We start from the raw sequence: 20,545 nt of genomic DNA, 5'->3' as shown, positions 1-20,545 counted from the left end.
TCTTTTTACAGATTGACAGCCTGTGTAGCCCACTTTGCCCATAAAAGAACAAAAGACACATTTAAGAACCATACAGCCTTTTTTTCTGGCGTCTCTCTAAAGACACCAAGAGACTATAATGTAATATCTTCCAAAAAAACTATCGTGTCCACACTCACCCGTAAACCCTGTAATTAAATAAGAGTGAATGTTATGTTATAGACCTCAAGTGCTAATTATCTTTAACAAAAAACTGGGAAAGTTGCCATTTATTCCAACACTTTGGTTGCTTTACAGTCGTCTTTTTGTATACTGGCTCCAAGAGGAGTATTTACTTAGGAGACTTTGGTGTAATCTCAACAAATTGCGTTTATTTATGTAGCTGAAATAACAGCCAACATTTAAATCAGGGCTGGATGTGTGAACAAAATATTTACAAAAAGCCCATGCGTAAACGTAACACAACATTTAATTAAAAATATAAATATAGCACAAGCCTATACAACACAAATAGATAAGACTCATATTTTAAATAAAATAATTCGTCCAATAATACATATAAATAAATAAAAATACATGCGTCAGAACAGATCAGTGGATTATTTTATAAATTAAATGAAGAATGGAGGACATGTGTCTGCTACAGATGAGTCAGTTTAGGAGCTTGCATGATTCTGTCCTGAGTGCATCTCTGTTGGAAATATGACCCGTTAATATCCTCATCTGGGTCTGTTGTGCGTGAGTCGGTGTGCGTGTCGTACTGCATGTTAAACTGCGGGCGGTGCGTAAAGCCTGGAGCGGGATATTTTGAGTATTCTTCCGGGTACGCCGGCTGGGCCTGGTGTTGTTGGGATTTGAGTTGAGGGGAGGCCGGCTGGTAATCCCCGCCCAGATGGACATAACCCAGGCACGACAGAGTGGGGCTGCCCGGGGCGGAGGGGGAGGACGGGGGAGAACAGGAGGAGGTGAGGCCCTGCACCCGCTCGTCCTTCTTCTGCTTCATCCTCCGGTTCTGGAACCAAATCTTGATCTGCCTCTCGTGCAGGTTGAGCAGGCTGGCCATCTCCACGCGCCGCGGTTTGCACAGGTAGCGGCTGAAATGGAACTCCTTCTCCAACTCCACCAGTTGCGCGCTCGTGTACGCGGTGCGCGTCCTCTTGGAGGCCGGGGGCGCGCCTGGACACTTCTCTTCGACGCTGGTGCACTCTGTGGAGACAGGAGAATAAATGTTGAACTGGTTGTAATGACGAAGAGGTTTGTTTTTCTCTTTTGTTTTATTAATGATTTCCAGATCATTCTCAGTTTTTTTTTCTTTGCCTGCAGTCACTCAGTCTGCTCCTTATTTACTGTCAGTTTGCTGTTGTATTTCTCGACTCTGTTATTCAAAAAGCATGCATGATTCATCAATATAAGGTTAAATAAATAATAAGACAAAAAACATACAAATCCACAATCACAGGGTGAGAAAGAAAGGTAAATGATAGCCAGAAACCAAACAAAAATCAGGTAGGCCATGGTTGTTTACAAGGGACAGAGGTTGTGGTGTATACAAAGAGTTGGTGCATTGTTGCTAAGATTAGTCGACTAATCGATAAGTTGTTTATAATATTTTTATTTTTAAAAAATCATAAAATGCTGTTGTCACCCTCCCAGATTTCCCACTTTCCCCTGTTTTATATCACCTTAAAGTGAATATTTTGGACAAAATAAGACATCTAAAGACACCATCTTGGACTTGAAACCTGAAACTGGGATAGACATTAATCTTTTGTTTCTGCCATTTTACAGACCAAACGATTAATCCTTGATCTGGACATTCATTTCCAGATAAATCGATAGTAAAAAATAATTGTTACTTGCAGCCATAAGATGAGAGGAGGAATCTCAGATATTTCAAAAATGTTGAGCAATGGATCATTAGCTGACGAAAGTGGTAAGGGGTGGATATTGGACAGATTTTTCATTTTTATTTGAATCTAAATTTAGATTATAGATTGTAAAGGCCTCCATGACCAGCCTGCTTTAAATGGACTGATTATTATTCCACCTTATATAAAGTAAATTATATTTTAAGAGAATGTGAGCTATATTTTTTCTTTAACCCCAATTGTTATTAGTTTTACTGTGCCATTATTTCATACAGTTCTGTTTTTTCTGTTTTGCTTAATAAATGGGGTGAACGAATATGTGGTATAATATAAGCAACTAAACTAATATGTTTGTCCTCGACTGTAGCTTCATTATAGGCACCTGACCTTTTGAACCTGAAGAGGAAAAAATATAAATTAATTTCCCCCATTAAATGTCTGAGAGCTCGTTAAAGGGACATAAATGAAAAGGCCTCATTTGGAAACAACTGCTGTCTCTTCTTCCACTCATACAGACCTGCGATTCTCCTGTCGTGTTTCTGATTGGAGGGTCTGGACTCTTTCATCCAGGGGAAAATCTTTTTGCTCACAGGAAACTTTTGCAGTTTGGATCTTCTGCGCTCAGACGTCTCCACTTGCGCCAGTTGTTGTTGTTGTTGTTGTTGTTGTTGTTGTTGTTGTTGTTGTTGTTGTGCGGCTGTGCACCCAAACCCGCCGACAGCCTCCAGAGACTCGCTGAAGAAGAGGTCGTTTTGATGCTGCTGGATGTTTTGTGTCGCACTGCCTTTCTGCATTTTTCCATTAAATGTGCACCGGGGCCCCCTTTGACCTTCTGACGCAGCGCTGGCAGCCAAATGTCACATGGCAGGTTTCCAGAGAGCCCTGCAGCTTCTGGCCTGAGAGGATCCAGAAAAAAGACGGAAGAAAATCAGGGAGGAGACCACATGATCCATCTTATCAACTCAATAGTAGGCTGACATGAATAGCGAGCCTTCCCTGGCCTGAGAGGCACGTGAAATAAGAATTGGGTGAAAACACACCCTGAGAAAAAACACCAATAAGAGAAAAGTCTTTACAATTTGTAAAGAAATTAAACATTGTCTTTATATTTCCCCCTAACACTAATTCAGAATGCACTGGCCTACAACCAGTTTTTGTATTGTGTTGTAATGCAGATCAAATAAGCCAAAAAAATCAAGATTTCAGTTTATCAAAATTAGTTTGGGGGGATTTTTGTTTATCTTTTAAAATAGTGAGATATTAAGGGTACCAAAAGCAAATATGCACATGAATGCTAATTAGTCTAAGGATAACAACACAGACATAAATAGGCCCACCAAAATAAATTATATTCTATTATAAATTCGTAAAATATTAGTTTTACTAGTTTGTATATTGTATATATATGTTTGTGTTTTCTCAAATTAGATTAGATGAGAATAAAGAAATAACAACCTTTATCATCTTAATGGATGATCCTGTCGGCTGTCGGTAAGTATTTTTTAAAGGGACATTTTTTTAAAGATCTTCACAATCTACTAAAAATCTCATCCATCTCCATCAAACAGAAAATAATACAGACGTCCATTGTGCGCCGTGTTTCTGCGCCAAAACGCGAAATAAAGGAACAAAACACATCTGATTCAAAATCTTAATCAAACGCAATTCAACACAACACAATTACTAATAAGCAGGAGTTTCGGTGGCTGCGACAGAGGCACTGAGAGAGAATACAGTCTGGAGGCATGCAGCTTTATGAACTCTGGGTGAACCGCGGCTTGGAGTCAGGCTCGTAAATCATAAAGACACATAACCCAGTCCGCGGCACAACACCCGGCTGCCTTACCTCCACAACCTACATTCATCCGGCACTGAAACAATGCTCCCCGCAAACAAACACACGCCAGCTTCCTCTCGTTCTTACCTTTCTTTCCCTTTTCCTTGGATAACCTCCCCAGATTCGAATAATCCTGCAGAGAAAGCAGCGGCTCTCTGCTCGCATTAGATGATGATGATGTGGCTTTGCATGCCAGTGGGGTGAAGCAGAGTGGACAGTGTTCCTGCAGCTCACACCGCCCTGCATAGCACACAATGTCAGGCTGTGTGTGTGGGAGTGTGTGCGTGTGTGTGTGTGTGTGTGTGTGTGTGTGTGTGTGTGTGTGTGGTGTGTGTGTGTGTGTGTGTGGTGTGTGTGTGTGTGTGTGTGTGTGTGTGGTGTGTGTGTGTGTGTGTGTGTGTGTGTGTGTGTGTGTGTGTGTGTGTGTGTGTGTGTGTGCGGGGGAGAAAAACCTTTCTGCTGATCATGCAAGCTCATATATGGAAATAGCATGGCTGTAATAAAGAGACGCTTTTCTATATGGTAAAATGGCTATTATAACGAGGTGGCCAAACAAGGCTGAATATGTTTGCCTTCAAAGCGCATTTTAAGTAGATTTAGATAAGGCAAATTGTCTGTTAAAAAAATGCCTCCCACTATCTTTAAAAACCTGCTATATTAAGTTGTATTTCCCAGTTGTGTGAACAAACATCTCTATTTTTGTCCTGGGAACTCGTCCAGAGCTGTTATAATAAATGCAAACATCCCCTTTAGGAGCGATGCCAGCAGATGCAATAAATTACTCCGGCAAAGAAAAGCGATCAGTATTTAGTCTGGATTTTTTTTTTTTATTATTACACATACAAAGTGCATTACGTCTCCTTTGTGTAATGAGATTTTTTTTTGTTTTGCTAATTTAAATGAGTGAGTCATTTTGAAGCAGTGAAGGGGAGACAGACAGTGGTCAGCAGCAGCGGCCATTAAAAAGCTGGTTCTGTAATGAGGCCTTGGTTTGTTTTACACGGTGACCATCAGACTGCTGCAGAGCATCGATCTGTCGGAGCTTTGATGTCTCATCTTCATGTTTTGCTCGATCGCTTGGATTGGTTCTGAAAGGTAATATTTAACTGAGTGGCGTTAATTAATGCTAATGAACATCTTTGATCTGTGAGCCGTGCACACAGACACATTTGAATATAGAGTGACCAGATCTGTTTCAAAGTTTTACACGAGCTCCATGCTGCAGCTGCACCATGAGATCTAACTTTAAAAAGAAATGATTAAAATGTCTCAATGCGACTTTATTAGGTATACATGGCCAGTGGTGTACACTAAGTAGTTATGTACTTGAGGTACTTTTACTTTACTTGAGTATTTCCATTTCCTGTTACTGTATTCTTATACTCTATTCAGATGCAAACTTATACTTCTTACTGCCCCCTTAACATTTCAAATAAACATGTGATATATGATATTATGCAGTCCTATAATACTAATCACATACATAGTATCTCAAATTGTCTCCAAAAAGATAAACATGATGTAATACTGATTATAGTTACAAAATGTGTCTGAATTGGGCCATTCTGCATATTGAGTTGTTTTACTTTTAGTACTTTGGCTACACTTTAAGTCATATTTTGAATCAGGTCTGTTTTTGTGGAGTATTTACTGTGCCCTTTGACTTCTTGCATATGCAAATAATCCAATGCAAAAATCCTACAATACATTATCAGTTAAAGGTCCACTTATGGACATTTCCTTTATCTAACGCTATCAGTCACATATTGTAGGTTTTGATTGGAGTAAACAGCAACTGAGCTTCCTGGTGATGAAGGCCATGAGACGTGACGGAAAGCTCTGGAAATGTAGATTTATTAATCCCCTTTATGGAGGGTGTAGTGCTGATAAGTTATGTTCAAACAAATCAATGCATCTTAATGAAAACGCAGTTAGGTGTACATAATAATCTGACATGCACTGGCGTGTCAATAACAACAACTACAGTGTGCCACTTTGACTTACTTTGACTGTACTTGAGTATTTCCATCTTACGCTGTACTTCTACTCCACTACAGTTCACTTTGAATGACATTTTCATTTATTGTTACAGATTAGTTTTTAGAATTAAAAACAAATAATGGCCTAAATGATATTATGCAGTTCTACATCGAACCAGTAGTATCTCAAATCGGCTCCACAATGATTAACTGTGACATTAAAATGTATTTGTTGGTGGGATTTGTTGTTGGTAATATAATATAATATAAATCTGCAGAACAAATACTTTTACTCATGATATTGTAGGAACATTTTGCTGACTCTGCAGTGATGGACTGCAAGTAAATGTACTCAAGTATACCATTTTAAGGTGCTTGCGAGTATTTTGAAGTTTCTGCTATAGATTTCTATTTATATTGTATTGTGTATTTCTCTTCGAATATATTTACTTGTTCTCTTATAACAGTATAAATCAAAGTTCACCTTTACCAGCTGCAACATTAAATCAATAAACACATTAATGAATTACAAGCTAATCATAAAACATAACAAAAGGCTCCAAGAATGTACTTTTTCTAGTACTATTACTCTTGGTATATTTGCATGCTAGTATTTTGGTACTTTCACTTGAGTAACATTTGAAATGCTAAAGTAACCCCTTGCACACGTACATGTGCCATAAATCTCTCTGAAAGGCGAAAAGAGCCATGTGAATACAAAGAAAATCAGCATTAAGTGCGGTGTCTTAAACCCGTCTAAATGGTGCAGTGATGTATGGGCAGCGGAGGAGAAGATGCAGACTGATATGATAAGTCAGTGTACAGTATAAATATAAATTCATGTTGGATCCCTGCGGCCTGCAGCGGCTGACAGTTATTATTCAGATATGACAACATCCCTGAGCTGCACTTTACATCCCATCTTCATCACCCCGGCGAGCTCCACACTCTTCAGCCTGCCTGTCTAATCTGTGATGGACACGCACACCCCCACCCTCGTCCTCACCCCACACCCCCCGACTACCTCCTCCACCCTCACCCAGCCTTTCAGTGTGCAGGCCTGCTGACAAAGCGCTTGTCAATTAGCTGCAGGAACCACGTGTCCACAAGGAGGATGTATGCCTCTGAATTCATGCATGGACAGTTGAATCAACAGGAGCAACGTCCCACAGCTCAACAACACAGCACATTAAAAAAAGACACTAGACTTTAAACAAATATGGGTTTAAAGGGCAAAACAATGCAAAAAGTTACATTTAAAAGTTATTTTGCAAAATCAAAGTCATAAATAAACTACATTTTAAGGGAGCTTTAAGAGGCCTGTACAACTCTACGTTATTTAGCAATTATAAGCAAAACACTTTAATATCTGCTTTATAACAAATGATTTATCAGCAGATGTCATTGTTTATTTAAGAATACTGTATGTCATCAACTGTAAGTGTATAAACATAATGAATGATAATATATGCACAGTTGTAATACTAGCCTAAGTTATAATAAAATATAATTATTAACATTTCATTGAGTTATACATGCTTACAGTAAAGCGTGACCTACATCCACCTAAGTGATTATTCCCTCACACACATACACACACACACACACACACACACACACACACACACACACACACACACACACACACACACACACACACACACACACACACACACAGCCAATTAACCATATCTAATCAAAATAACTTACTTTTCTCGTTGGATCTCATCTTCTCAGATTCTCCGTCCTGTGTGTTGGCTTGGAGCAGTTTGTTGGGGTCCTCCTCACATTTCCCTGGAAGACTAAAACTCCTCCTCGACCATACAGGCGGTGCAGGCAGTGAAAAGAAGATAAATGATGTGCCGAACAATGGCCCACATTCAAGGGCCCGTCCTGCAACTCTCACAGATGTCATATTCTCCAGCAATCTGCAGCTAGAAGGGAAAAAAAGAAACATAAGAGACTCAACATGTTGTATGGACTCTGGTGAGGGGCCTGCAGGACTCCAGGCCCAACAACAGCACACATGTCCCACCACGTCTAACATGCCATACAGTGATTATTGCCAACATTACATAGCATTTCCTTTGTCTTTAAATGATGATTATGTTCCGCTCGAGGTAAAGTGTCATCACCTACATACTCCCCAAGAAGCGAATTTGTGGCTGCTGCTATTTTTACACAAATTCGGATCTACAGGGTATATATAGGTGACAGGTGGTCAGCACAGGAGGAGCTGCAGCTTCTCATCTAATCACACATTTGAAAACAGCACACTCGATTCAAGGAATTTAGAGCTTTTAAATGTCATCTTATCTCTCTCAACTTTAACGAGGCAGCCCTTATAAAGAGTCTATAACATACTATTAACAGCTTTATTAATGCTTAGTTAAACATGTATGTGTTACAAGAAGAGTAGAAACATTTTGTGTTTCTAGTTTTTGAAAAAAGTAGTGGAGGTTATCCTTCTCAATTTGGTTATAATAATAAGCTCATAGTTATAACTGCCTAATAAGCCATACATCTGTCATTATGAATGTTAATACAATCATTAATACGTTTTTCTTTTTTAAATCAAGCTTGCATTTATAAATGTTAATAAGTCCTCAATAAAGGGGTTTATTAAATTACGTCTGCATTTAATAATGTGAATAAGCCGTTAATAAAGAGGTACAATGATTAATTTCTGCAGTAATAAATGTTATTAAGTCTAAATAAAAGGTAACAATCCACCAAATATGAGTTTCACCACCTAAAATGTTTTCATGTATGGCCTTTATCAAACCTTAAGAATACTTGGTCATGGTTTATTACCAATTAAATACGTTTTTGTTGACATCTTTTTGGTGATAGTTATTAAAAACATGTTAATATCCCATATCTCAGTATGTTAGGGGTTTATGGTCTTTAACCTTGTTGGTCATATAAACTGAGTGTTGTCTCCCGTTAGGTTCACAGTGCAGGAGGAAATACTCAGAACCTTTACTTAAGCAAATCATGTCAAAATCCACTATTAAAGTATTGCATTCCAAATCTTAAGTAATGATTTTCAACAAAAGAAATACTCCAGTATTCCACAGAAAAATGTACCAGGGATATATAAAGATATGACACATAGTTTCTTTGTATGAATGTTAATGTTGGAGCTGCTCAATGGAGCTGGTTGTAATACCTTTTACCCAATGGTTCTCAACCTAGGGGTCGGGCCCCTCCAAAGGGTCACCAGATAAATCTGAGGGGTTGAACTGATGAGGAAGAAGAAAAAACAAGTCCTGTTACACAAACGTGTATTTATATTCTGTACATTTATATGAAATGTTACATTACCTGACCTTGCTAGAACAGTTATTAAGTTGTAAGGGGACTGCTAACAACATACACATTTTTTAACTGGTCTTAAACCAAAAAAGATAGGAACCACTGGTTTATTTTTGTACATTGCACTTGAAATAGATCCTCTTTTCAAGAGTAAAATCAGGTGGGGAAATTCTCAAGAAAAAAGAAACAACTTGTTACACAGCTTCTTTCCAGGATAATAAAGTGAGGGAAAAACAGTTTAAGTGAACAAATTACATCCGTGCTCTCAATATAATAATAAGTGCAACAAAATAAGAGAACTAAATATATTTATATTTGTTAAAAAAGCCTAATCTAAGACATACTATGATACAAAATACTGTTTTCTTCATCCACATCTTTCTGTGCCCTGGAACTCTATTCTAGAGTCGCCTAAAAGAGAAAAAACAAATCAATAGCTCAGGTATGATTGTTTACATATCATTATGAGGCTGACCTCCAAACAAAGAGACAAGGAACAAATTCCATTCTCAGCTTAAAGAGTGCAGGATTAAAGGTTAGTAATAAAGAGATGATGACTGCTGAACAGGCTCACACTGATGTTTCTGTGTTGTGCTCTGTAACCTCCCTGGCTCTAATGATAGCAGCCTGAGCAGAGAAACCCATCCATCATCCGCCTGCTCGGTCTGAGGCGCCCTCTGCTGGCACAACCCCTGCACTGCACCTGCACACAGCTCACTGCCCTGCCAGATGTTGGGCATCCATGACACGAGAACCTGGCTTCATACAATAAACAACCAAGGTGACATTTGTCTCTAGCGAATTCCATTATTATGATTTAATGAATGCATTCATTTCCACGTGAGAAGTAGTCCATTAAAAAAATGTTATTGGCAATAAGTTATTTTATGTCAAAAGAAAAAACACATTCTTTCTCCATTATATCTATTTTTATATAACTGATTTTTAAATGTATTGTTTACACTAATTGAGTTGAAACAGAAGCTGCATTAGTAAACAGTGATAACACATATTTTATACAGACAGAACCCATAAGCGATTTAAAATAGTGTGTGTGATGCATTATGGTGCCTTTTTATTTACTATAATAGTAAATAATAAGTAATTTAATATGTATAATAAATAAAAGGACAACACTTTTTATACATGTGTTCAAAATATAAATAAAGTCAGAGCAGACAAAAAAGAAATTCTGGTAATTTTACGCATTGTGTTTGCAGTGATTTTCAACCAAAACCACAGTCTCTAGAATTTTAAATATAACAGGAATTTAAAAAAAGATTGAAGTACATTATCTTTTGCGCAAAACACAGCCTTTTTCCCTCTCGGTGGTGACAGTGCAAAGTGTGGCAGCAGAGCTTCCTGCAGTCCGTCTACTGACCCAGCGATGATCCCCGCCGTCATGAATTATGCATGAGATCCGGCTACAGATTACCCCTATCAATATGCAATACTCATTACGCTGGTTAAATTGCCACTTAATAGTTATGAATATGTGGAAAATGTCTGGGACCCATATAGCCCACCACTGGTTTTTAACTTTTTTTTCTTTTTTACATTAAATCAGTTTGCACAAGTTTCACACAACCTTCCGTTTCCTGGAGATAATATCATTAGTTTTTATTAGTCAAATGCATATAAGCACACATGGCCTGCATGGACATTTCTTTATGTTAAATCAGTGAAGCTTGTGTCCAGCTCTGGGGTGTCCGAGACTTCACCTTTGGCCGCTCGGTGACTCGACACTTCGGGATAAATCACTACTGGGCTCGCTCAAGTTCGCTGCGTGTCAGCGGCATAAAAGCCAACAGTTTCAGCCTTAAATACAAATTATTAGATTCTTTTTTTTTTCTGTAGAACATTTTGTGCTTTGGAATGTAATGGGGTGTTCCATTATTTATTTTAAACAAGAAACTTTAAAGTTGGATTCACAAAAGAGGCCTTTAAAGCCTTTGTTTCCAAACATCTTCCAATAACTTTGTTGAAAATATTGGAATTGTCAAATAATTGTGGCTCTTCTTCGTGTAGGTGTGTTGAAGAAATAAGGATATTTTTTTCCTAATAGTTTCAGATTTTTTTAAATGTTAAATTAAGAGATATTTAACACACTTCTAAATACAATTCCAGCTACAATATTTGTATAGTATTATTTCCCAAGTTTTTCCAGCAGCCTAAACTACCTAAACACAACTGGACACTTCCTCCCCTGTCCAGCCTTTCCAGTCCCATCCATGCAGTTAAGCCGTCACTTTCATTCAAGGTTGTGAATTATATAGTACATTGTCTACTCCCCAAAACCATAAAACCAACTTTATGGACCTCACGTGACTTTTCACAGTCTGTAAGTAATATAGGTCTATACAATCTTTGGTAAGGGGGATTTTTACCAACTTCAGCCTGGCCTATATGCCTGTAAACCAAAGCTTTTTGGGGATTTTATCAGCAGCATATTCCCCACATGGCACACACGCATCTCGCTGCAGAAGAGTCCGAGGAGGTAAGTTTGAAAAAAGTTAGATATTTAAGTTTTTGTGTCACTTTGTGTGTGCTACAAAGAGACCACATCTCGTCTAAAATGTGTATTGTTCGTGTGACACTTTTATAATTCTCACAAGTTAATCATTAAGTTAAATTCGGGTCAGAAAAAGTTGTTACGCAGCTGCTAAAAAAAACTAAAAATGGCGTGACTTACATGTGTTTTTATTCTAATTGATAATAAAGTCTAGACAAGCAATTTGAATTGAGAAACTTTTATTTCCAAGCGCTATGAGTTCACTTATACAAATACAAAAAGCTTATTAGCGAAAAAAGCTTACATCACTTGCCTATCCACAGAATAACCCTTTGCACAAAAAAATTGATCACATTGACAGGTTGAATACATTTGCATTGCTCAATAATTATCCTAAACAATAATAATAACAACAATAAGAGTTGCACAAAATATTCCTAAAGCTACACAATTGGCTTGAATGGATGTTGGCCACAAGATCAAAAATAGCAGTAAAACTTACACTAAAGCGCTTTGAATGGCCCCGGAATACATTAGGTTTACATTCAATGAAGAGCAGCATATGGTTTGGAAACTTTTTTTTTTTTAACTGTACAATGAATTTACTCCTGTTAGACCGTGAAGAAGTCACAATAAAGAGCTCAAGTTGAAACACCTTCAAGAAAGAGTGAGGAGGGAGGGAATGATAGATAGAAAGAGAGACAGAGAGACAATTAATACCCCCAATAATATTTACATCATATTTTCCACATCTAAGCTATATCATAGTACAACAACATAACTAAAAATGGCATTTTTTAAAGACCACAGGATACTTATTTTTCTATCACAATAGCATGCTGAAAGGTGCTGCGCTTCCAAATAGCTTTACAGTACTCATGGATTCTTTTTTATCATTTCTTTTTTCTGAATTATTATAATTATTTTTTGTTTCACTTTCCCCCCCAAAAAGTTATTCAGTTGTGGAAGGCGCTGCCTCCTGTCACCAGACTCATGGTTTTCAGTTTATTGTCCTTCTTCCATTTCATCCTGCGGTTCTGAAACCATATTTTGATCTGTCTTTCGGAAAGACACAGGGCGTGGGCTATCTCTATCCTCCGCCGCCTGGTTAGGTACCTATTGAAGTGAAACTCTTTCTCCAGCTCTAGCGTCTGGTACCGGGTGTACGCGGTTCGGGCCCTTTTCCCATCCGGTCCAGTCATATCTACAATTGTTACAGAAAAGCCACACAGTTAGCAACTGCACTGCAACAACAACAGAGGGTCTTTAAATGTGGCTTCACCATGAGGATGCACAGAGGGGTCACAAGATGGGATGATGCAGAGGAAGCATGCAACCAACACGACACGTTACACACTTAACTGTGCATTTCGTATGTCAAAAGAGCAGCCTGCACACATCTGAACGTCCTCTCTCATACCTGCAGCCCCGTGTTACAAATACTGTCCTTTTCTCAATCATCCACACCAACCAGCTCACTCATGCAACACTTGACAGATTTACGATCAGCGTGACAACCTTCCAAACTAAATATTATTTAGAGGCAGTAAAAAATTACCATGGTTTATGTGCAGTTTCCTCATCCAGGGGAATATTTGTGGGGATTGGCAATCATTTGACGTGGGAGTGGAAGAGGTGGCGTTGGGGTCCTGGTGCTGCTGCGCCCGAGGAGCCGAGCTGGAGCCCCCGCTGCTGTGCGCGCCCTCCTCGGTCTCAGAGGCGACCGTGGCGTCCTCTATCTCCGTGAAATGAGCGTTGTTGTTTTTGTTGAGGTTGTTACCGCTGGAGGTCGAGCTCCGGTCAGATGGAGGAGAGGGGCTTTTTAGTTCCAGCTGCTCCCGGCTGGCCGTGGCGCACGACGGCGGCACCGGATCTGGAGACGAGAGCGAGCAGTTGGGAGTCTGTCTGTAGCGGGCGTCCGGCTCGAATCCCCGGGCATCCTCTCTCACCGCACCGAAGTGGCCGCCGTTGTTGGTGCGGTTCACGGTTAGGTCCATGCCATTGTAGTTGTAGCCGAAAGACCCGGAGTGCATGGTGCCAGGGTCTCTGAAGGAGCCGTTCACAGCGCCGTTAGTCCCATAATTTAGTAACTGATAGTCGGAGCCATTTGGATAGCGCCCTGAAAACGAGTTTACAAAGTAAGAGCTCATTTGCTTGGATTTTTAAAGCCTCGATTTGTAGATCTTTGTCGCTATAATCCTGTGTGCTTGCACGATTTATGGATGCAATCATGAATTATAAGCAATGAAGCCCTACTGTACTTTGCCAGGTATGCGGCCAAATATGGGAGAGCGTTCGGGAATCACGTGCCTTTGTTGACCAGTCGTAAATCCTCACTGATGACTTCAAGAGGTAATTCATGCTCCATGGTTACAAATGATGACGAAATAATGGTCGTTAGGCTCCAGTCAATGGTGCCTCCCCGCTGCGCCCCGAGAGCCGCGCAGGCAGAGAGCGCCATCTTGCGGACAGAAGAGGTATCACTCCGCCGGGACGCGCTGTCAGGCCCTAAAGTCATCCATCATTTATGTAACGCGCTCATAATATAGGCCACAAAAGGCTCAGGTAACACATAACAAAGACTTATCAGCCACACGGCCGTAGAGAGTGTCAAACTGGAAATTATTTTAATCTTTACGCAGGTTTTATGTGTACATGAGGGCTTATTTTATAGCTTATTGTGACTACAGGAGCAGTTAAGCGCCCTATAATAACAATGCCATGCCTTTCTAGTTATGATAATAACAATAAGTGTCGTTTTCCTTGTGTATAAATGACGCCACAAGATTTTCCAATATACATCAAAAAGCCTTTATTTCTATATACAATTTCCTAAACAAAATATTGCACACAATATCCAGATGTGCATTGAACACAAGGTGAACGACAATAAATAACATGTAACATTTTTTTGTATCTGTACAAATGTTAAGTGTTGATGCCACAGCTGTAAACAACAAGACTAATATTATTAGAAGTATTATTAGAAGTATTATTATTATAGGATAACTAACACCACAAGATGTACAATGAAGGACCAAAGCTTCTTTTAATGTCACAACAAATAATAATAAAACTCAGTAGGCCTACGATAATGAGGTAACAACATTGTCAAAAACTAAAACACTAAAAAAGTATTTACATTTTGGCGGGTTTTGCATAGTCCCCTAAATAAACACACGAGCACAAGGACAAACAGGGAAGGGCCTGATGGGAACCTAATGCAGACATTATCACCGTGCAGAAACTGAAATACAGTCTATCACCCTACACGTCTCTAACATGGGATTTGCAGCACTTTATCTACAAAGAAATACATTTTTATTTTGAGGAGGGTGTCCTTTAGCTCTTCTTCTCCGCCTGTTCCTCCTCCTCGGGTGTCTTTGATGGGTTCAGGAGTTTGTTCTCCTTTTTCCACTTCATCCTGCGGTTCTGAAACCAGATTTTGATCTGTCTCTCCGTCAGACACAGGGCGTGGGAGATCTCTATCCGGCGCCTCCTGGTCAGGTAGCGGTTAAAGTGGAACTCCTTCTCCAGCTCCAGAGTCTGGTAGCGGGTGTAGGTCTGTCGGCCCCTGCGGCCACTGTTGCCAAATGGACCTGGAAGAAAAAAAGAATGGAAGAAAATCATGAATTAATTATTAAACGTCTGCTTTAAGTGAATTTCGAAAGTATAGGAGAGACATCTACCTGAGAATGCTGAAATCTGTAGTGGTGTGTCTGAAAGAATACAATAAAGTGGTATTTCAGATATTTGGTGTATTTCAACTCAAAACAACAGGCTTTTAACATTGAAATATAATAGTTTGTTGTGGGAAAATATAAAATAAATAATTAACTGTACTTTATTGTAGGATTTTTTTAATGTTCTCCTACAAACAGCCCACTATATTTTACCAAGATCACATGATGTAACGCAAAGAGAACTCAAAGGATTATATTCCTTTACACAAATATAATAACTACATTTTAACATAATCACGTCTTAATAATACACATAAGACGCTTTATAGAGGCTTTAAAATGACATTTACAAATGTTTTACTCTATAAAAAATAGAAAAAATATCCTAAATGATGTCATCACTACTCTGGGTTGTAGCCTTAACTGCGTTGTGCGTAAAAGTGCCCTGATGGTGTATTTTCTCCCTTACTGCAGCAGTGTATTGTTCTATACAATTACAGTAAGGATATACAGTCAGAGTGAAACTGCGCAGTGAGGAACAACACGCATACAACGTCACGTCTTATTTTTTTGATTTACTCTTAATTTTTGTATTGGACATTTAATCGCTGCTAGAAGTGTTTCTGCGATATTTAGTATCCCTCTAAAAATGAAAAAAGGCCCATTCTGAAGATGCCATGTGACACTTAGCTTTAAGTTGGAGCTCCGCTTGTAGGCCAAGTCTGTGTGGACGTGCGTGTGTGTGCGCGTGCCGTAGTGTATGTATGTGATGATGATGTAGCAGCCAAAGCCCTGAAGGCGCACAAAGATCCGTGCGCAATCACAATAATATCACTTTGGGCTCAGTAATGGCGTAATTATTTGATGTTTCTAAGTTGATTACATATTAGCGTGAGCTTGGAGCTCGCATACAGCTGACAGGTGACTGTGTGCGGCTCGGGATGCTCGCTCCATCACGCGGAGAGCTTTTACCTCCAGGCTGCGTGTCAACAACATTGTACTCACCGGCGGAGCAGGCGTTCATCCTCTGCATCCACGGGTAGATGAGGGTGGAGGACTTGTCGTCGATGCTGCTGCCGCTCATGCTGACAGTGTGCTCCGCGCACTCCGCTTTGCGCTGCTCCTGCGTGACAAACAGCGGCTGGTCGTCGCGGTGACTCGAGAAAGCGCACGAGCCATCCGCATCCTTGTAGAAAGTCCCGACCGGGTTGTAGTCGCAGGGCGCTCCACCGCCGGCCCTCCCGTAGATGGCCGCGGCAGCTGCGCCCGTCTGCTGGTAGTAGGACGCCGGGTAAACCTTCTCCTGCATGTTGGCTGCTCCATATGTGGCCGCGTTGGAGTAGTGTCTTAACTGATCGGTGTATCCCGAGGAATATAACGGTATCTGACCCAGGAGAGAGTCCTGTCCTCCCGGCAGAGACACGGGAAAAGTTGAGTTAACAAAATAGGAACTCATTGGGTGGACAACGGGGTGTATATACTCCGGAGGAATATGATTTGTTGTCTTTTATAGTCCAAGTGGTTTTGCCATTACTTTATCCGAGATTTGGTTTTTGCTGAAAGGGGGGGTTGTGAGGTGCCACTGAATACAGAGGGGAAGTGTACCATCTGATCAACCGCTGGCCAATCACCGCCGTCTGTGTTTGCACTATTGCACCCATGGGGGGCTCTTGTTGCGCGCAGGGGTCCCCGGTGAATCGAAATGAAGCGCTCGAGCCTATCGGTCTTTACGCACGCTCACGCACACAGAGAAGCAGCTCATAGAAATACACTTTAAAAAAACATGCTACATTTTGAACAATTAGTGGAATAACTTTTCGTGTTATGCAAATAAAGCCCAATAAAGCAGATGGACTCCCCTCTATTATAAACAAGCACGCGTGTAAAAACTCCCCCTTTCTCTCTTACACTTACACGCACACGCACACAAACACAATGCAAAAAAAAATACTTTGCGCATTATTTCTATTCGCGCACAAATGACTGGCTCTCTCCTCCACTTCCTCTAACATTCACTTCCATCTTGTTAAATGATTTAATAATTAATAAACCAATCAAACACTGTATCCTTAAGGCAGCAGCCACATTTCACAACAATCCGTGTGAATTAATCCAAATGATGCAACGACAAAAATAGTGCGTCAATAATGTTTGTTTTTTCACTCTTTAAAAAAAAAGGTGTGAGCTCTTCCTGATTTCTGATTCAACACCAGCTGTGACTGAAGTCCACGCAGACGTGCAGAGGACACGAGGGAGGACACGCGCTTGCACTGATCATCATCACCTTCATCATCATCATCTTCACCCACCGTGATCAAGAGGGACCTATTTCCTCATTTATTTTTTAAACTGTGTGAGTATAAATGTGATAATTCAGCCTGGATGATGATTACGTTCCAAGTAATAGATGTGTTTACAAATAGTTAAGAAAATCACTTAGTTACTTTAAGTGTATTATTATTATTCATCATTTGTATTATGTTATTAATGTTACTTTTAGTAGCTGTTTACAATGGTATGGTCATTATTGATCAGTTAAGTAATATTACTTGCTTAGTATTAGTAATAACCTTCATATTTAGTGGTTTGCTCTGCAGTTAAAGCCTTATTATGGGCTTCTTAATAATAAGAGTTTACAGTCCTTTCTTTAAAAACACATTTGTGAATTTGTTAAAGTTGTTATAATTTACATTTATGATTTTTTTCCTAATTCATAAAGATAATTTACTGCTTATTACATAGCTTTAGCTTTGATAAAACACACCCTATTAAATAATACATCATTGAAAATAACGAAACAAAGCACTGTGTTGCTAGACTCTTTATTGTTTTTCATTATTTTGAATTCATTAGGCAGACAAATAAATATTTGATGCATATTAGCTCATTAACAATCCGGATGTTCACTCTGCTGTTGCTTTAGATGCAGAACGCTGCTGATGTTTGCTTTATTTTGATAACATCCATTTATAAATCATTTGGATTTTAAAATGAAATAATATCATTATTTGGCTACAGTCAGTGAACGCCTTTCCACAGGCCGCAGCCTGACAGCTGCTGCAATTGGGCAAATAAACAAACAAACAAACAAACAAACAACACACCCACTAATTATACAACTGCTCTGTCAGAAAGACACACATGCAGTCATTTATTTCTACAGGATCACATGGTGTTATATAAGCTCTCATTAAACTGCAGGATCAAACACGACAATACAGAGAAGGGCTGCAGAGGCGCCGGAAATCAGATTCAATGTTTAAAATGCTCATTGACTTTAAAGTGCATGCAACATGACACATTGGCCTCAAAGGAGCAAATATAAGTCCACGATGATACGGTATTTAGATAAAAAGAGGTGAAACAGCTCGATTCGGCAGCGAACGATCCACGTGCACTTCTACCACTGTTTTTCAAAATATAGCAATAAAATAAGGCAATATAAAATGACATAAAATAGGAGTCATTCTTCTAGGCGAGTAAAGCGTGGATAGATAAAGCAGATTTTTAAGAAAAGCGTGATTCGGCGGTATCATACAGGGCCTGTATGACCATCATCACCATCATCATCATCGCCACCATCATCATCAAAGTCAAGCCTGTCTGTTTTACAGAAGCCACTCCTGATTATATAACATTTTAAATCTTCAAAAGGCCTCACATTTGCAACATGCAGGTTTATTTGTACACATTTTATCGGACAAATATCGCTCTGTGGCTCCAGCATGTAACGGGTTACGCAGCCAGATCAGCAAGTGGTTGTGAATACCACACAGCGTACGAAAGCACCGAAGAAGATTCTTTTGGATAATTGCCATTTCTTAAAGACTGATCTTCCCATTTGCAGTAATATAAACAGCAGGCCTACAGTGACAGTCCAGCCACAACAGAGCAGCAGCGGCGCACTTGTGTGGAGATAATCGCTGGCATATTAGAAACATGGTGCCCTTACCTTTGTTGATAATCCATCATTTCCAGTGTGGCTGCCACTCCGCGCAAACCTCCTCTCTCCTCCTCTCAAGTCTTTCCCCCACGAATCCCCTACTTTGTTCAAGTGATTTCATGAAATAATCCCACCATCCAGGGCTGTGATGATCCCTCATTTCCCCCTGACCATATACTGTAGCTACAATATAGGCTACAGCCACATTAACATGGCGCACATAGCTCCTTCCGTCAATTGTTGGTAAAAATACGCATGTCTCACAACAAAACTGCATAGGCGTGTAGCATAAACAAAGAGCCAAGAAAAAGGTTGTGTTACTAGTGTTAAGTGAATGAGCGGTGGAAAACAGCAGCTGCAATATAACCTCATGGGAAATAAGTTCCCATTCTGTTGTCCACATGACCGCCAACGACCAATCCCCGAGCCAGGCGCGTCGTAAACTTCCAAGGCAAAGTTGTAAATTTTCATAAACAGCAGCCGTTTTTGTGCTTCAGACATGCTTTCTCATCGCCATCTTTATTTTCTCCAAGGCCGGACATGTTGGGATTGGATGCAGGATTACAAGGAAACGTGTAAATATGTGGAAATGTGAAGGTTTAAGAGAGGTGGAGATTTGTTCTGATGCGCTCCAGCTTCTGGTTTCTGACTAAAAAAGGTCTGTACAGCTTTGAATTCTCCTAAAATAACAACTGTAGTGCTATCTGCTTGTTTAAAGATTTAAATCAGAGTATAATATACTATTTTGGCGTACATTTGCCAATATAGGCCGCTTTCTTTACATTTGTTTCACCTTCATTACGAGAAGTGCGTCATTTTTCGCCTCAAATTCAGATCTTATTTCCTGCTTGTTTAAAATGGTTTCAGGATAAAACCACCAAAAGCTATTTTTGCATTAAAGGCTATTGTGAAATCCCAAAATAGAGGATTTTCCTCTAGTCGCTGCAGAACAGTTTGAAATTGACCATTCAGGCCAAAAATGGAAATAGAGTTCGACTGATTGGAATCCTGAGGGGGATTTTAAGGTCACACAAACTTGAGGTGGCACATTAGCCAACTTTTCGATCAAGATTATAAGAGCGAAATGAACAGGAAAGCCAAATGAATTCTTTAAACGTAATTCTTTTTTTTCTAGCGTCTTATTTCCGTTTTGGGATTGTTTGAAATGGCCTTTTTCAGTTGGCATCTGGTGATTTTCCACAAACAACCAGCATGTCCGACATTTATAGACGCAATAAAACCATAAATTCCTGAAATGCAACACATTCATCCTCCCCTGGCCTCCAAGACACACAAACTCAGACAAAGTCACTTTATTTTCCTTAAAATGTCATACTCGCGAATCAAAATACGATCAACGAACATTTGCTTTGAAACGTGTAATTATTTCCAAAAGCTTGTCATGTTTATCTTCTGATCTTTAATA

The 20,545-nt window shown here is 39.6% G+C and overlaps 3 protein-coding genes across 5 annotated transcripts; all 3 read right to left on the bottom strand.

Moving 5' to 3' along the window:
• Positions 1-480: 480 nt before the first annotated feature.
• Positions 481-19,505, bottom strand: LOC117464779 (homeobox protein Hox-B3-like). 3 transcript variants are annotated; one of them, XM_071206705.1, is made up of 6 exons: positions 19,129-19,505; positions 8,836-8,908; positions 7,374-7,597; positions 3,772-3,924; positions 2,365-2,743; positions 481-1,185 (listed from the first exon to the last, which is right to left on the bottom strand). In XM_071206705.1, exons 5-6 carry the CDS (start codon positions 2,639-2,641, stop codon positions 620-622), a joined length of 843 nt encoding a protein of 280 aa, XP_071062806.1. In that variant the 5' UTR covers positions 2,642-2,743; positions 3,772-3,924; positions 7,374-7,597; positions 8,836-8,908; positions 19,129-19,505; the 3' UTR covers positions 481-619. The 3 variants fall into 3 exon arrangements, with proteins under 3 accessions (XP_071062806.1, XP_071062807.1, XP_033963339.1); XM_071206706.1 differs by lacking the exon at positions 3,772-3,924; XM_034107448.2 differs by lacking the exon at positions 8,836-8,908.
• On the bottom strand, positions 11,753-13,755 carry hoxb5b (homeobox B5b). The gene is made up of 2 exons (XM_034107449.2): positions 13,052-13,755; positions 11,753-12,697 (listed from the first exon to the last, which is right to left on the bottom strand). Exons 1-2 carry the CDS (start codon positions 13,641-13,643, stop codon positions 12,450-12,452), a joined length of 840 nt encoding a protein of 279 aa, XP_033963340.1. The 5' UTR covers positions 13,644-13,755; the 3' UTR covers positions 11,753-12,449.
• hoxb6b (homeobox B6b) lies at positions 14,310-16,699 on the bottom strand. Its single transcript, XM_034107450.1, has 2 exons — positions 16,182-16,699; positions 14,310-15,092 (listed from the first exon to the last, which is right to left on the bottom strand). The coding sequence occupies exons 1-2, from the start codon at positions 16,630-16,632 to the stop codon at positions 14,836-14,838; spliced, it is 708 nt and encodes a 235-aa protein (XP_033963341.1). The 5' UTR covers positions 16,633-16,699; the 3' UTR covers positions 14,310-14,835.
• Positions 19,506-20,545: the final 1,040 nt, after the last annotated feature.

This window comes from Pseudochaenichthys georgianus, chromosome 19, assembly GCF_902827115.2.
Source record: "Pseudochaenichthys georgianus chromosome 19, fPseGeo1.2, whole genome shotgun sequence".
Lineage (NCBI taxonomy): Eukaryota > Metazoa > Chordata > Actinopteri > Perciformes > Channichthyidae > Pseudochaenichthys > Pseudochaenichthys georgianus.
This window is presented reverse-complemented; position numbering and strand designations above follow the sequence as displayed.